This window comes from Myotis yumanensis, unplaced genomic scaffold (assembly GCF_028538775.1).
Source record: "Myotis yumanensis isolate MYYU_CA2020_CCGP unplaced genomic scaffold, mMyoYum1.0.hap1 SCAF_3, whole genome shotgun sequence".
Classification (NCBI taxonomy): domain Eukaryota; kingdom Metazoa; phylum Chordata; class Mammalia; order Chiroptera; family Vespertilionidae; genus Myotis; species Myotis yumanensis.
In genome coordinates this window covers 19,453,285-19,471,652 of record NW_027223754.1, presented here as the reverse complement: position 1 = coordinate 19,471,652, position 18,368 = coordinate 19,453,285, and the positions used below count along the sequence as shown (strand labels likewise).

Genomic DNA, 18,368 nt, shown 5'->3' with positions numbered 1-18,368 from the left:
GGGGCCAATGGATCATTATCTATTTTTGATCAAAGCCTGAACTTTTATTTATTTTTTCTTCCTAATTTTTACAGGAGTGGGTGGATAGTCCTTAGGACTGATAATTTCGACTCCACTTCTCTCCTCCTTTGAAACCTAGATAGGAGGAAGGGATTACATGTAAATGGCTTCTGGAATTCAACCTTCTGGAGGCAGAGAAAATGAAGTGGAAACAGAATTTCAGACTCGAGACCTGGTTGTAGACCTCTCACTGTGCTCCAATGGGCTGTATAACCTTGAGCAAGTCACTTCACCTCTCTGGTTTTGGTCTCCTTATCTACGAGTGAGGACTTCATGATTTCAAAGGCTCCTTTTAAAGTTTTGGGTTTTTACATGATAACCCTGAAAGACTACATTTATTAAGTCTGCACTATGGCTAAAAGATGATTTGTTTATTACAGAGTTTTTTTGATGCCTTCTGGTCTGAAGAATCTCCAGCTGCTCTGATGATAGCTTAAGAAGACTGCATGCTGTTCCCTCTCAATGCCAAGCCAGGCCCACTCGGAACCTCTGATCTCAGTCCGTCATGGAGACCAGGTCCCAGCAGGAATGGCAGTGGAGGAAATTGACACCCAGATGGTTCCTCCACATGAAATGGTCTCAGGCTGTGGGCCGACGAGAGAACACCTGGTAACCAGGCTCGCCCTCTGTCAGTCCACCCAGGGCAGGGCAGCATGGTGCGGATTCAGAGGAGGAAGCTTTTGGCATCTTGCCTGTGCATCACAGCGACCATCTTTCTGCTTGTCACACTCCAGGTACCCAGAATTTGGGTTGTGCAGTGTTGATTCCTGGACCTTCGCCACCATTCCTGCCCCACCTTGTTCTCTCCAAGAACTTTACTTTTTGCTTTATCTCTCAGGATCAGGGTTTCCTGTCTAAGGCACTGGAGATTCTTTTTTAACCGATGAAAGTGAGGTTTAGTGAGTGGATGTGTCAGGTGGAAACAAAATCAGTAACTAGGGATCAGTGTATGACTGTTGTAGGGTATAGTTTTAGAGGAAAGTAGAGCTCAGTCCGTCTTATCAGGTCAAATTGGATGGCTTTCTCAAAGTCCCCTATTGTGATCACGTCTGAAAGATAGCATTCTTGAGGAATCAGTGGCTGTTTTGAGAACAAGATAGCTGTTCTGCAGAACACAGACATCTGCATCAATAACTCTGTCATTATTGATGTATTTACCAGACCAAAGATTTTCAACTTTTTTTCATCTCATGGCACAATAAACCGGTTACTAATATTCTATGGCACACCAAAAAATATATTTTTTGCCTATCTGAGAAGTATAATTTTGATTCATTTACCACTAATAATAATAATAATAATTACCTACCCTTTCTGCTCCAAAGTGACATTAAAAAAATATTTTTATTGGTTTCAGAGACAAAGGGAGAAGGAGAGAGAGATAGTGATGAGAGAGAATCATTGATCAGCTGCTTCCTGCACTCCCCCTACTGGGGATCGAGCCCACAATCTGGGCATGTGCCCTGACTGGGAATCAAACCATGACCTCCTGGTTCATAGGTCTAAGCTTCAGGAATGTGACAGGAGGTACGGTTACTGGAGCTAAACCTTCATCTGGATCTTGGTTTCAGTTTGCCACCAACAGTGTGTGCTTTGGGCTGTTTCCGAGTCTTCCCTGACACACTGACTGCTTTGCTATTTTTTTTTTTTTAATTAAATCTTTATTGTTCAGATTATTACATTAGTTACTCTTTTTTCCCACCATAACTTCCCTCCACCCAGTTCCAACCCCACCCTCTGCCCTCACTCCCCACCCATTGTCCTCATCCATAGGTGCACGATTGTTGTCTAATCTCTTCACTCATCCCCACACCCCTTTCTCCCCCCCCCAAGAATAGTCAGTCCATTCCCTTTCTATGTCCCTGATTCTATTACAATCACCAGTTCATCAGATTATTTATTCACTTGATTTTTAGATTCACTTGTTGATAGATGTGTATTTGTTGTTCATAATTTGTATCTTTACCTTTTTCTTCTTCTTCCTCTTCTTACAGGATACCTTTCAGCATTTCATATAATACTGGTTTGGTGGTGATGAACTCCTTTAGCTTTTTCTTATCTGTGAAGCTCTTTATCTGGCCTTCACTTCTGAATGATAGCTTTGCTGGATAAAGTAGTCTTGGTTGTAGGTTCTTGGTATTCATCACTTTGAATATTTCTTGCCATTCCCTTCTGGCCTGCAAAGTTTCTGTTGAGAAATCAGCTGACAGTCGTATGGGTACTCCCTTGTAGGTAACTGATTTTCTTTCTCTTGCTGCTTTTAGGATTGTCTCTTTGTCTTTTGCTCTTGGCATTTTAATTATGATGTGTCTTGGTGTGGTCCTCTTTGGATTCCTTTTGTTTGGGGTTCTCTGCGCTTCCTGGACTTGTAAGTCTATTCCTTTCACCAGGTAGGGGAAGTTTTCTGTCATTATTTCTTCAAATAGGTTTTCAATATCTTGCTCTCTCTCATCTTCTGGCACCCCTATAATTCGGATGTTGGTACGCTTGAAGCTGTCCCAGAGGCTCCTTACACTATCTTCATATTTTCGGATTCTTTTTTCATTTTGCTTTTCCGGTTGGGTGTTTTTTGCTTCTTCGTATTTCAAATCTTTGACTTGATCCTTGCGACCCTCTGGTCTGCTGTTGGGAGTCTGTATAATATTCTTTATTTCAGTCAGTGTATGCTTAATTTCTAGTTGGTCCTTTATCACAACATCGAGGGTCTCATTAGATTTCTTGAGGATCTCACTACATTTATCGGCGGTCTTACTAGTCTTTTCGAGGGCTTCTAAACAGTTCTTTAAGGACCTTAAAAGTGTGGTTTTGAACTCTATATCCAACAGTTTGCTTTCCTCCAATTCTGTCGTTTGTGTCCTGTTTCTTTGTCTCGGCATTTTTTTATGCTTCGCTGTGTCGATAGAGTGCCTTTCTGTGCTAAGTGTCCCAATTACCTAAGGTAGACACTCTTGGTGCACCCCCTTGTGGGCTTTGTGCACAGTCTTGTTGTGGTTAAGCCTTGATTGTTCTAGTTATCACTGTGAGGAATTGACTTCCAGGTCAATTGGCTGTGAGAATCAGCTGTGTCTGCGGTGGGAGAACTTCTGTGCTGGAGACACCCCTCTGGGGCTAGACTTGCTTCGATGGGGCTTTGGTGCTCACTGAGTCTGCCTCCTGAGTGTGTCTTTTATGGTTCCACGGAGCTTAAAGCTGGATGGTCCCACTCTGACCTCTGGGCTTCCTGGCTCCTGGATCTCTAGGGAGGTGCTAATCTAGCCTTTGCCTGAGGCTATCCAGCAAAAGCCTCCCTGCAGGGCTTGGGCGGGGCGGGTCCCACGGGATCAACAGGGCGGGGTTAGCAATTATGGCTGCTCTCAGTCTTGCCCTCAGAGGCTCTGCTTCTCAGTGTCCCAGTAGTCGCTGCAAGCCCCACGGAGAGAAAGCTGCCCTAGGGCTCTGAGCGATGCCAGACAGTCCTGCTTCTCCCGTATGAGCCTGGGTCCTTAGAGACTCCCCCAGAACTGGAGCTCAGAGCCTGAGACTCCCTCCCGATTGAAAACAACCACGCCCTCAGCCTCCAGCCCGCTCCACATGCACTCCGAACCTTAGTATTTTACTTCAGCACTGCGCCTCCTCTGAGCCTCGGTATGCTTTTCTCTTTCCTCCTAGTTGTAGAACATCCACTCAGCCAGCTTTCCTGTGGTTCTGGATGATGTCCGTTCCGTCTTTTAGTTGTATTTTTGAAGTGGTTGTTCGAGGCAGCAAACTCCCGTGTTTACCTATGCCGCCATCTTGGTTTCTTGCTGCTATTTTTTTTAAACACTAAAAATGAATATATATAATGCCAGTGTATTTAGGACCATTTCTGACATTACTGGTTTGCAGGCTAGGCGGATAATTTGCTATGTTGGTAGGGTAGAGGAAGGATACATTTAAAAAAATCATGTTGTGGGTTCTGTATTAGTTTGCTAGGGCTGCCACCATGAAGTACCACGCTGTGGCTTAACCAACAGAAATTTCTTTCTCACTGTGGAGGGTAGCAGTCCAAGAGCAAGGTGTCAGCAAGCAGGGTTGTTTCTTCTGAGGCCTCTCTGGTTGTGGATGGCCGTCTTCCCCCTGTGCTTCACATGGCCTTTCCTCGGTCCTTGTTTGTGTCCTCATCTCCTCTAATCCAATACACCAGTCGTATTGGATTAGGGCTCACCCTGATGACCTTGTTTTAACTTCGTTACCTCTTTAACAAACCTGTCTCCTATGGTTTAGGCATGGGGGGGTATTGCTTCAACATATGGATTTTGGGAGGGGCACAGTTCAGCCCATAACAGATCTTATAATTAACAAATTATTTAAACATGTAAATGTTGTGCTGACCTATAGTTAAGCCAAACCATTGTGGTTCTCTAGAGATCATTCATCTGAGACATTGTTTTCCACTCACATTTAACTACTAGTATATTTTGTGTATACAACCTATAAATTCTTTTTTTTTTAAAATATATTTTATTGATTTTCTACAGAGAGGAAGGGAGAGAGATAGAGAGTTCGAAACATCGATGAGAGAGAAACATCGATCAGCTGCCTCCTGCACAACCCCCACTGGGGATGTGCCCACAACCAAGGCACATGCCCTTGACCGGAATCGAACCCGGGACCCTTCAGTCCACAGGCCGACGCTCTATCCACTGAGCCCAACCGGTTTCGGCCCTATAAATTCTTTATACACACACACACCCCCAAAATGTATACACACTTTTATAGCTGATAACTCAATGTTCACTCCTTTTCATGTTTAGTTGATTTGAAAGAATGGGTGAAGCCAGACTAAACTTTGAACAAAGAAAATTTATCCTAAAGTGCCACTAGTCTTTTTTTTTTTTAATGGGGAATACATAAAAGATAAAGTTTATGGTACAAAACAGCAACAATCGATGAATTGAGGACGCACACAAATACCGAACAAAATGATTCTTGATGTTTTAGATTCCATTGCTTCGAATTACCAGCAGCACCTGGATCAGAATGGTCATCAGTTTGAACACAGACATTGACAAAAAATAGTTATTCATTTCTGTAGATTCTTTTAAATTTTGAAAATGAACTGTATGTTAATAAACATTGACTTTATAATCATTTAAAGTGTGTATACATTTTTGGGGATATCCTGTAAATCTTTTTTTTTTTTAATTTTACTTACTTTTAATTGCAGAAATAATTATTGAATACATTTGGAGCATTTTGAAGTGAATCTAGGACATCATATCACTTCCCCTGGATTTACTTTAGTATGATTCCCTAATGATGGTAACTTTAAAAAATTCAGAATAACCATATAACTGTTGTCATATCCAACAAAAATTAACAATAATTACTCAGTACCATCTATATCCCATGCTGTGTTAAATCTTTCCTGATTATCTCAAAAAAGTTTTTAAAAAATACATTTTTATTGATTTCAGAGAGGAAGGTAGAGGGAGAGAGAGATAGAAACATCAATGATGAGAGAGAATCATTGATTGGCTGCCTCCTGCATGCCCCCTACTGGGGATTGAGCACGCAACTCGAGCATGTGCCTTGACCGGTATCGAACCCGGGACCCTTCAGTCCGCAGGCCGATGCTCTATCCACGGAGCCAAACTGGCTAGGGCATCAAAAAAGTTTTTTTTATAATGGGTTAGTTTGAATGTGAGGTAAACAAATCCCACACATGGCATTTAGTTGGTGTGTTGCAAGTTTTGTGTGTATTTTTTTTTCCTATAAAGGTTTCTTTTGCCCCACCTTTGATTCCATGTCATGGATTTGTTGAAGGAACTGGGTCTTTTGTCCTTTTGAATCTCCCAGATTTTGGATTTGGCTGATTTTGTTCTCATGATTTTCTGTAATATGTTCCTCTATCCCCCATATTTTCTACCATCTGATAGTGATAAAAGCTGATTGGCAGAAAAATCTCTCCTTAAAGCAATCCTTATTGTTTGAAAATAAACTTATACTTCACATTATAGACACTGATGAGAAACAGAAAAATTTGTCTTAGGAGCTATATTCATGGCTTTCTTTAAGTTGTTAAGTTGTTCGTTGTACATTCGAAGTGAAGGTTGGGTGAAAATATAGTTTCTGGCTATGAGTCAACTCTGCTCCATCAAACTCCTGGGGAAGAGGCACATTATTATGTTACTAGGGGCTCAGTGCCCAAATTCGTGCACCTTGAAAGGAACTGTGGGCCGAGAGGCTGTGGTGGGCACAGGGGAGGGTCTTGGTCCATCCTCCATGTCCCTGCCCAGCCCCTCCCACCATGGCCCCTGGTCCCCTGTCTGCCAGCAGCCCCACTCCTGCTGCTGCTGCTCCCATGCACTGACTGCTGATGGTGCAGAGTAATTGAGGCTGGCACCATCAGTGGGTGCGAGCGGCGGCTGCTGCCCCAATTGCCCCTCAGGAGCAGGGGGAGGTGGAGAACCCTCATTTGTTATGATTTAATAAATCATAAAAACCAATGATTTATTAAAGCCAATATCATTTTTTTCTCCTTTTGGAATACTACTTCTACTGAACACTACTTGGTGTTCACTCAGAGGCTCTTAACATTTTTTTGGTTATTGCATCCCTCAGAGAATCTAGTGGAAGTCATGGACCCTCCCCAGGGAGTTAGAAACTCTATATCACATCTGTGGGCATACAGAAGGTGTCACCCTTGACTGCTGAGAGTGAGAGAGCAATGCAGGTCATGTCCTCTCTGATATCTGTAATAATAAAAGTGTAATATGCTAATTAGACTGGACTACCTTCCGGGCAACTTTCCAGATGAAGCCGCAGCAGCGGGGGCCCAGCTCCTTGCATGAATTTCATGCATCAGGCCTCTAGTATTTTTATAATGCTCTATCAATATCAATATCACACCTTGAAATTTGATGAAACGGCAGCACTTTTGGAGAGCAACTATTCCACTTATTCCACTCTGCCCACCTGCCCTTCACATTACTGTTACTGATGGCCTAGCTGTCCGGTGATCCAGACTATCTGAAATAAACACAAACTTGTTTTTTTATAGGAGGGAGCCCAGTGCTCATGGTCTACTTCACCATCTCGATGCCATAGTGGGTATCATTAGACATATATGACCCAAGTTATGATACATTTAGTTGTGACACATAATAATGAAAAACCATTTGGAAATTTAACTCATGTTCCCTAGAATGTCATCTTCAGTCATAGCCAGGTAATAGCCCTGACTCTCATAGATTTCATTGAGACAAAAGTAACTACATATGCCTATGAAATAGAGGAGAAACGTATCTGCTATGTGTTCAGTAGGACTAAGCATCCTTGGTGGTATTTTGGAGCTTAGGTCCTTGCCCTAATCCCTGGAACCTGAGAATATGTTACCTTGCAAAGTGGACTTTGTGGATGGGATTAAGGGGACACACCTTGAGAGGAGGAGATTATCCTGAATTTTCTGTGTGGGCCCAATGAGAACCTTGCTTGGCTGTGCTCAGAGAAAGATGTGACAACAGAAGGAGTGTCAGAGAGATGCAACATTGCTGGCACTGAAGGTGGAGAAAGGGGGCTGTGAACACAGAATTGTGAGTGGCTCTAAAAGATAGGAAACCCAGAAAATGGATCCCTTCTTCTCTCGAGTTCCTAGAAAGGAACATCGTACGTAGCCTTGCTGATGCCTTGGTTAGCCCAGTGAGACTGGTTTCAGACTTCTGACCTCCAGAACGATATGATAATTAATGTGCATTGTTTTAAATGGCTGTTTGTGGTAATTTGTTACAGCAGCAATAGAACCCTAATAAAGAGTGATCATCAAGATGGATGGGAGACGTGCAAAAGGCAATTAAATGGTCTAACTCTGGTAATAACTGTCTCCTCTTTTAGGTAGTAGTTGAGCTGGGAAAATTTGAAAGGAAGAAGTTTAAAAGTTCCAATTTGCGAGATGGGCATGCAAAAATGGAGGACGAGCCTACACAACTCTACGCTTTCCCTAAGAAAGATGCTCTGATCCTGAATAGGAAGAAAACGTTGGAAACTGATAGCTTCCCCATCATGCTCTGGTGGTCCCCACTGACTGGGGAAACCGGCAGGGTGGGCCAGTGCGGAGAAGATGCTTGCTTCTTCACCATCAACCGGACCTATCTACATCATCCCATGACCAGAGCGTTCCTCTTCTATGGTAAGTGGGGCTTTTGCCTTTCTGCCTTTGTTTGTTTCTCTAAAGCTGCACGACTGCTTACTTTCCAAGGAAGAGATGGTGGAATCCCCTAGAAAACACTTCAGCATGCCTGATTTCCTTTGCATTTGCTCTGTGGAAGGCCTGTGCATTTAGCAAATATGATAAATAAATAAGCTTGACCAGCGTGGAGGTGGTTGGCTGGGCCACAGGTATTGACAGAGGAGAAGAGATGTTTTTTCTCACCTTTCACAGTTGGGTCCTATGCTTACTGAATTTACTATTTAGGGAGTTGGGTGGATAATATTGCTGATAGCAATTCAGAATGTCACATGATAATTGCCAAGAGATTTTGAAGACCATAGCAGATGTTTAAATGGGCATAAGCTAAGCCCAATGTTCTTTATTTCATTGGTCAGATTAACCAGGAATAAAAATAAAAAGGTCTCTCAGCATCAGATTTCAAGAGCAAGTTGGTGTTCACCCCTCTTTAGGCTGATTATATGTCATGCTGGGATGGAAGGGCAACCACACCCAGCTACAGGAGTCTAAACTCCTCTTTGTAAAGGTGAGAAATCCAAGGCTCAGGAAGGTTAGGGATGTGCCAGGACTATGTAGGAGTTAGCAGCAGAGTTGCACAGAGAACCAAGGTTCCCTGACACCTGATAATATATTTGAATGTACACTCATGAGTATAATTAAACCTGGACATTTGGATTTTGGAATTGCTTAGGGTGTATGGATTTTTTTAAAAAACAGACTGAATTAGGTGGAGTTAGTAAGATGCTGGCAGCCTTTAGGAACACAGGGCTCCTCGGTGATGAGTGGGAGGGAAAGGCTTTCTAAGACCTCCTTCATAAAAAAGGAAATTTGCAGTGGGCTTTGAGGGATAATGGAATTGGATTACATTGTGGTTGGAGGATATTTCAGTATGAAGAGCATGAATGGGGGCATGAGGGTAGAAATTTATGGTTGATACATGAGGTACAGTAAGGCTATAGCATAGTTTTGTGTAAGAGAGAGATATAAAGATTGAAGGATAGATTGGGGCCACAGCATGGGGAACCTCAAATGTTGGCTTAAGATTTTGTATCAAATTAGGGGATGGTATCAGGGAGCCACAGAGAGTTGAATGGCCTTTTAAAAACGAACCCAAAATAACATCTGTGAACCATTCTGATTCTCCTCCATTAAATGCTGCCTCTCTTCTCTAAATGGCCATAGAGTATTTTATATCTCTCTTATGTCACTAAATTAAGCAGCTATAATATGCCAGGCACAATGCCAATCACAAACAAGGTAACTACGGCTTTGGTTTTGCCCTGTATGACCTTTTCTTCCCCAGTAGCATATAAAGTTCTCAAAGGTAGGGAAACATCAATTCATCTTAGTACCTACCTTGGTTCCTATATCTAGCATAGTGCCTTGTACATGGTAGGTACTCAGGAAGTATTCATAGAGACTTAGAGCCATAAAGAACCTGAGAGAGTCTAAACTCCTCTTTGTAAAGGTGAGAAATCCAAGGCTCAGGAAGGTTAGGGATGTGCCAGGACTATGTAGGAGTTAGCAGCAGAGGTTCCCTGACACCTGATAATATATTTGAATGTACACTCATGAGTATAATTAAACCTGGACATTTGGATTTTGGAATTGCTTAGGGTGTATGGATTTTTTAAAAAACAGACTGAATTAGAAATTCAGTTCATTAATAAGATCTGTTGAGCAAAACAGAATGAAGACAACACACTTTTCTGGCAGAGGGTTCCAAATTCTAATTACTGGTAAGTAGGTCACTTAAAACTGCAAATGGGCCTTTGGTGCTGCAGGATTGAAAAAGAAAAGGCAGGGAAAATGATTCAGGTGTCAAAAGCTGACCTAATTAAGGGAAACGGAAACCCCAAAGGATTATGTGACTTTGACGCTTTTGTGAACCAAAATATTTTTTTAGTTTGTTTGTTTTCTTTGCAGCCTACTTTCTTTTCCTTCTTCCTAGAGATGATTCATTTACTTAATAGAAACACATCTGGAGGTCATAAGGACTTTCACCAGTGAAATATGATGAATGCTGAGTCTGGTTTGAGCCATTTGTGAAATGCAAGGCTTTACCTACATTAACAATTCCCTCAAACAAAAATTAAGCAGTCACAAGTGAATAAATTATTTTTTAAACCAAAAGTCCATAGAGTTACCAAAGTTAGTGTTAGTCACGGTCACTGTTGTGATTTCAAAACACAACTCTGTTTTTAAACAGTTCTCTTGAAATGTGTGTACCATGGAGGGGTTGGAGTATTTTTGATAAGAATGAGTGGTTAGGGGAGGGAACTGCTTATGTTTTAGGTGAGCTTCTAATTAGGAATTTTAGTAAATACTAGAGGCCCAGTGCATGAAATTCGTGCATGGATAGGGTCCTTAGACCTGGCCGGCAATCAGGACCGATCTGTGGGGTGACTGGTGGGGCGATTGGGGGGGCCCTCACTCGCACCCACCTTGGCTGGCCTGGGGCCTGCGGGCTGGGGGCAGCTTCTGCGTTGAGCATCTGCCCCTGGTGGTCAGTGTGTGTCATAGCGACTGATCGTTCCGCTGGTCATTCCACCGTTCAGTCAGTTTGCATGTTAGACTTTTATTATATAGGATAGGCTCACAGAGAGAAAGAAGTAAAGTAGCTACTGAAATATGTTACTTCCTTAGGAATATAGATGTTAGCACAGCTTGTTACAGTCTGAAGGTCATGAAGACGAAGGATATTGGCTGGTCTTTCTCAAGGGACGATTATAAAACAAAGCCGTACCGACTGGATCCTATGTAACTGGTGGGAGTCCTAGCAGCCCCACCCCTAGGAGCAGCCTCCTTGTTCCCCCTACCCATTGGTTTCCAAGCACTTTCTTGAATGTAATCTCATTTGCTTTTCAAAATAGCTCTTATAGTTACGAATTACATCTATTTTGATGAAGAAGAAATTAAGGCATAGAGGTAAAGGGCTTGTTCTAGGTCACTTACTTGGGTGGTTGGAGCCAGAAATTTCTCCTAATGGGAAAGTATGAGATAATACAGCCCAAATTATATTTTCAACCTTGGAGAAGACTTAGCATAAAGGAATGATCAGCAATGGGTAGTATTCTGGAGGACTACTTGAAGGACATGAGTTATGGGGAAGGTTTTTAGAAAAGAGATTGTGGATACAAGAGGAGAGTGTGGACACAGAAGTGTCATGAGCAGAGCAACAGAAATCAGCATTGTAGCAAACTCTGTGGCCTGACATGTTAATGAACAAGGTACTCTGGTTTTGAAAGGTCTGCTGAGCGATAAAGATACACACTGTCTATGGATTACCAGTTCTCAGAGACTTGTAATAAAATACATTTAGAACAAGTGATAGCAAACACAATAGACACTTCCTTTGTTTCAGAGGACACTTGGGGATTTCTGTGTTTGAGGGCGACCATGTGTAATTAAAAAGAGGGATGTAGGAGTGGGAGCCCAGCTGTTTGGACAGGGCCTCTCAAGGGTCAGTCCTCTGGTGGAATCCTCACCCCTCAATGTCTCAGATCACCAAGCATTAGTTAGACTAATGAACTGAATGATGTCGATCTAAATAGGAGATTCGTGCTTACGCCAAGAAGCTGACTTACTAGTGTATCTTCACAGTAGCAGGAGTCTTACTGCTCATTATTCAGGGTACCTCTTCCCCAACACCAAGTTGGTTAAAAAATGGAGTGAGAATCATAAGGTTGCTTAGTAACCTTAGAATTATTACAGTAAATATTTTGATGGTTTTGAGGGTTGGAGGAGATAGCTTGATTAGCTTCCTCTGTCCCCAACAGATTATAATAATGATCACTGTCATTATCAGTACCTACTCTGCCAGGCACCCGAGACACTCTCCATGTATTCTCTTATCTAAACAATCACAATACTGTGTATTACCCTAGAGATGAGGAAACAGGCCCAGATAATAGCATGCACCCAAACCTGATTCTACAACCCATGGTCTGTTTATCAATGTCTTAACCCACTGTCTACACCAGAGGCTGTAAGCCTGCATCTTTTGGAGATGCTAGATAAACAGTGACTCCTGTTATTCATCTCTCCCTCTTCCAGGCTTCATGCAGGCATTTACTAGTACTCTTTTGTTTACTCATTCATTTTAGACATTTCATTTGTTCGTTCATTCAGTCATCCATTCATTCATGGCCCATATGATGAATAAGCATGATGGATGGAATGAAGTAAACACACAGAGGTTTGAAAACAAAACAAAATAAATTTTCATGAAATAAAATGTGACTAATGCACTGGTTTGGTGTAGCAGTAAATAATTATACTTGTAATAATGAAAGTACTGGCTATTCACTTAATCAAAAGTGGATGAGGAAGGAAGACAAATACGTGTGGGGAGAGGGTGGTAGAGGAGAGTTAAATCTACATCTTCCATAGCAGCAAGACAATAGCTATTATCTAACAGTGAAAAACCAAGGAATAGCATGGTAAGCATGTTATTTATATGTATTTGAAGTGCACGTACAGAAGAAAACACGTGAAGGAATGGGAGTAAGTGACTCTGGCATATGGAGATAGGGTGTGGGTGGGCAGGGCACTGCTCTCCTGTGTCATTGGCCAGATAAAATGATTTCACTTTTCAAGCTACAAGCAGTATTAACATGATATAAATAACAATTTAATTAACAAAGACATTTTGTCTGAGGAGACAATTAAGTACAAAGACAGTAAGCACAGTTATTAATAAGTTATCCAATTTCCAGGACTCTTTGCTTTATCAAGATCCCTTTTGGGAGAGTGTTAAGAGTACAAAGACATTAATATTTCTTTTAGCTAAGGTACTCATTTCCTTCTATGAAAAAATTACAGATTAATATTACTTGATTTTAAGTCATTCCAGGAAAAAATAAATCAACTGAATTTTACTAGATTTAGTTTGATATAAGGACAAAGGCTTTATAGTAAGCCTCATAATGTTTGATTTTAAGGGTTGTTCAGTTATGGCTGAGAATTCTCTTAGTTTCTTTTCTTTTCTTTTCTTTTCTTTTCTTTTCTTTTCTTTTCTTTTCTTTTCTTTTCTTTTCTTTCCTTCCCTTCCCTTCCCTTCCCTTCCCTTCCCTTCCCTTCTCTTCTCTTTTCTTTTCTTTTCTTTTCTTTACTTTTCTTTTCTCTTCCATTACCATTTATCCCCCCTATAAGCTTTGTTTCTGACTCACCTTCTCCCATCCTTTTTAACTCTCTCTGTTCTTCAATGGTATGTGATAATATAAAGTTTAAAGGAAGAGCAAAAGTGGCTGAAAATCTGAAAGCATTTCTTAGGTGAACCTTAAAAATATGAGAGGATCCCAGCCGGTGTGGCTCAGTGATTGAGCATTGACCTATGAACCAGAAGGTCACGGGTTTGATTCCCGGTCAGGGTACATACCCAGGTTGCAGGCTCAATCCCCAGAGTGGGACTTGCAGGAGGCAGCCAATCAATGATTCTTTCTCATCATTGATGTTTCTATCTCTCTCTCCGTCTCCCTTCCTCTCTGAAATCAATAAAAATATATTAAAAAAATCTGAGAGGAAGCGCAGGAGTGACCAGTGCCAGAAATCAGGCTCTTTCCTTCTGGCTGGCACTGGGAGGCAGTGACAGGCTTCATTACTGTGGTTTCAGCAATCTGGGCCAATGGACCTGCCGGCACCGATCCAATTCTAGGCAGACTCTCCGACACCCAGGAGTCCTTTGACACAAGCTGGTAGCTCCATTCTTCAGCCAAGACAACCACATCTTTTAAAACGATGCAGCTTTAATTGATATGCTTCTCTGTGCTCTTAAAAATTAAAAAAACAAAACAAAATGAAAACAATGTAAAGTGGAGAGTAAGTATAGCAGACCTGATTTTATATTCAATTCATCTGGCTAGTTCTGGGGCACAGGTTGGAGTCTCCTGGCCTTTGAGAGATGGGGCTGCAAGGGAGAGTCATGTACCTGCTGGACAAGAACAGCCAGTGTCCCCCTCTCCACTGGCTTTGTGTTATAGACTTGTTGCATATGCCGGAAATCTCTTGAAATATTAAACATTTTGTTTATTAGTGGGAAAAAAAAACACCTCTCCAAAGGAAGTAAACTACTAGTAATGATAATAGAAAGGAAGACAAAGCCATTGTTCAGGAACAATGGTTATTAGGCAGAAGATAGCTATTTAAATAGAGTAGGCTATGGGATGAACTTGTGGTTTGGATCTGTGTGAAATTCCCCATAGCTCCATTTTTGAAAGGAAATCATATGCTACAATATTTGTGATTTGATAGAATCTGAAAATGTCTCTTGCTGATGTCAGGGTCTGTTCTGCATTCATTTATGCAGGTATATGTGTAGCCATATGCTAGTTGCTGGGGCCAGAGTGGTAAACTCAACAGGCTCTGCCCTCATGGAGCCTGTGAAGTATGTCAGTAGGATGGTAATAGATAGGAATAAGCATTTTGGGTTTAGACAGAGTGACCAGGGAGGCCTCCCTTAGAATATAACATTAAGGTTGAGACTTGAAAGGGGGGAGGAGAGTCCTGTGAAGATAGAGGGGATTAATTTTGTGCACAGGGGACAGCTGATGCAAATAAGAGTGCAGTGGAGTTTGATAGGGTCAGAAGGAAGGTCACTGGCAGAAAACCTTGGGTGCAAAGGAAGATCGTATGCGATGAGATTTGAATGGGAGATAGGGGTCAGCTGATAAAGGGCTCCATATGACATGGTAACAGGTTTGGATAAAGTCTAAGTGCAGTGGGAAAATAGGAGGTTTAAGCAGGGTTGCTGTGATCTGATTTATGTTCTGTTCTGATTTTTGTTTTGAAAAGACCCCTCTGGCTTCTCCATGGAGAATGAATTGGAATATGAAAGTGAAAACAATCACAGTTTCTAGTAAATAAGTGGAAGTGATGTACCCTGGATTAGGGAGGGAGACAATGGAGAAAGAAAGAAATGGGCAGGTTTGCGATGTGATTTGGAGATAGAATTGATGTCTTGATGTCTTAGTGGTATCTATTTTCATAGATGCAGCTGTCCAAAGAGAAGAATTAACGTGCATATTCATTTAACTTCTTGGCCTCTCTGACACTTTGTCCAACCTCATGTAATCAACTTACCACAACTGTGATGCATAAAAATCATAAATGCACCTATTCATTTCCTTCCTGCTGGGTGAAGAAAAGATGTCAGTAAATTATTGATCACTAGATATTTTGCTTCCACAGGAATATAAATATTTAATCCTTCAGGTTATTGACATCTGCATATTCCGTTTTCCTGAGTACAGACATCTAAATTTGATATCCAAATCATTGGCAACTCTGTATTTCTGTTGCTTGTAAGGAGCAGTGATTAAAATCTTAGTGTGCGAATGGTAGTCATATAATTCACTCTCAGAGACATTAATGGCTAAAGATGTAAATACAGATTCCTCAGACTCATCCATTTACTGATGAAGCCATTGGCATTTAATCAGTAAATCTAGGAGAAAAATACCTAGTGTCATTTATATGGATCACCCCTCCCACCCACCCCAAGAGTCTTTTGAGAGTGGGCAGTCCTTTTGTTTGTTTGTTAGTTTTAATAGAATTGCCTTACTTTGTGGGGTAATAGTTATGATAATTCAGTTCACTCTTTGTCTCAGCTAGGGTTCCCTAGAACTAGAACTTTATTAGGGATACAGCCCCAGGGAGAGCAAGAGTGAGGGAAAAGGGAAGTGATGCCAGGAAGGAAGAAAAGAAATGCAAGATGGTACAAGTTGATCAGAAAACATAGCTGTAAGAAGTCTCTGGAGGGGCCACGTCGAAACATGGCTTGGAACTGTCTTTCATTGGTAGAGGTACTCCAATCTAAATGCACATCTGAATCACCTGGAAAAATGAAAAGAAAAAGACAGCATTTTGTGTCCCACCCTATGACAAATTAACATCTCTGGAAATGAGGTTCAGGGCTCCGCTCTTTATCAAGCTTCCCAGGAAGAAATGATGTGGTCAATCTGAGTGTGTATGTGTGTGTGCGCGCGCGGGGCGGGGGGGGGGGGGGGCGGTTAATGGGAACAGCTCTCAGATGATCTTTTAGGTGGCTTCCACCACTAATGTTTTATGACTTAATATAAAATCTCCAAGTTCCGTCATGGGAATTTGTAGATGTATCGTTGGTTTTATATCCTGTTGTTTCCCATGTGTGCCTGTGAGCTATGAGATGCTTAGTCTTTGATAACAGAATATCCAATTATAACATATGCCTTTGGGAAAATAAAATCCTCTTTAGGAAATTTGCCTTGTGACAAAGTTTCCAAGGATGTTTTATGTTAAAATTGGAAAACTATTTGTAATTGCAGGTGTGAATTCTGATGATTCGTTCACAGGAATTATGCCGTTAGAGAGTTCTTTCAGCCACATGGGCACAAGTGAATCTTTCAGGAGCACTTGGCCATTGGACTGATACAGCATCTGGCCATGTCTGAAAGTGTCAGAGCCACAGACCTTCGCGTGAAATACAATCCTTGTTACTTCGCTGATGCTGAGCTAAAGCCTGATTCCTGTAGGATAGAGATCCGTATCAGCTGTCTCCAGCCAGCAGTGCCCAGACCCAGGATGCACATTTTCTGGGGTGAATTGCATGTTACCATAAAAGTGTAAACCTGTTGAGGTTAAAGAGGGCTTCAGGGTCATTTGACTTAGCTGTCTGCCATAGTACACAGTCCTGGATACAGTGGTTCTCAACCTTCCTAATGCCGCGACCCTTTAATACAGTTCCTCATGGTGTGGTGACCCCCAATTTCATTGTTACAAATTGAACATAATTAAAGCATAGTGATTAATCACAAAAACAATATGTGTGTTTTCCGATGGTCTTAGGCAACCCCTGTGAAAGGGTCGTTCGACCCCCAAAGGGGTCGCGACCCACAGGTTGAGAACCGCTGCTTTAAAACAATCCCTTTAGTCCCCCTTTGATCAGTAACTATGAAGATCCTAATTTCAGAGACTCATTGGCTTGTGTGGCCCATATTCTCTTTATTCTCCAGGCAACTACAGTTTAACTTTTATTTTCATACATGACATTAAGTAGTTTGCAAACTTCCTAGTTAAATTGTCCCATAATTTTAAATGAAGGCAAATATGCACACTGTATTACCCAAGCTTCCCACTTTAGCCTCTAAATCCAGTTTTCTAAACACTCTCTGTTTGGGTCACCAATATATGGAGAGGAGTTGAAGGCATAAAGATGAAATGAGCATTAAAAAAATGTTTTTATTGCTTTCAGAGAGAGAGAGGTAGGGAGAGGGATAGAGAGATAAACATTGATGAGAGAGAAATATTGATTGGCTGCCTCCTGCACACCCCCTAATGGGTCCGCAACTTGGGGATCTAACAGTGACCTCTTGGTTCATGGTTGATGCTCAACCACTGAGCACACCGGCCAGGCTGAAATGAGCATTTTTGCTTTTCATGGCAACCAAGTCACTTCTGCTTTTGCTCATCTTATAAAACTTATTCAGTGCTCTCTCTTCAAGGGTAATATTAGTCTTTGGAGCTAGCTTACCATTATGCTCATGCAAGTAGTTGGTTTTCTCAGGCAAAGTCAGTGTATTAGATGGTGGTTGGTAATGGTGTTGGTGGTGTAGGGGACGGTGAGTTTTGGTACATGAGAAAAATTTTCTAGGCTTAAGTAAGAACTGGATTATATTTTTCTTTCTAACAAAGATCAAGTGTGTCTTCTTATTGTTGCTTATACTCATACTTCCTATGACTTATTTACTGGTCAGCATTTCTATCATTGTCTCCTCCTTTTCTTCAATAGTTTCATGAATTTCTGTCATCAATTATAGAAAGAATATCTCTTCTTTGTATCACCCCATCATGCTCTATTTTATATCACATTATTCTTTGGAAGAAAGAGGCAAAGTTGTTTTACATTAGTCAAACTATTATTAAATACTCAGACTGGCAAAAGAATTTCTCTTTTGATAAACAAAGGCAGGTCGAATTTGATACATTTACATGTATACTTTGCAGAGATAATGGTGGCATTTATGGTAGGGAGAGGGCGGGATAAGCTATGCCATCATCAAACAATATACCCCTAATTTACTTAAGAAATTCTATGGTTATGGAAAGACCTGGAGTTTGAGAGTCAGTAAGAGAAAGGCTGACTTCA

At 41.4% G+C, this 18,368-nt stretch overlaps 1 protein-coding gene across 2 annotated transcripts in view; it reads left to right on the top strand.

Moving 5' to 3' along the window:
* The window catches only part of FUT10 (fucosyltransferase 10), a 72,279-nt gene that overhangs the window by 9,011 nt on the left and 44,900 nt on the right, over positions 1 to 18,368 (top strand). For both annotated transcript variants that reach the window (XM_070407385.1, XM_070407384.1), the window contains exons 3-4: positions 441 to 794; positions 7,912 to 8,206. In XM_070407385.1, coding sequence (XP_070263486.1) covers positions 714 to 794; positions 7,912 to 8,206 — 376 coding nt within the window. In that variant the 5' untranslated portion in view covers positions 441 to 713. The remainder of the gene's footprint in view (positions 1 to 440; positions 795 to 7,911; positions 8,207 to 18,368) is intronic.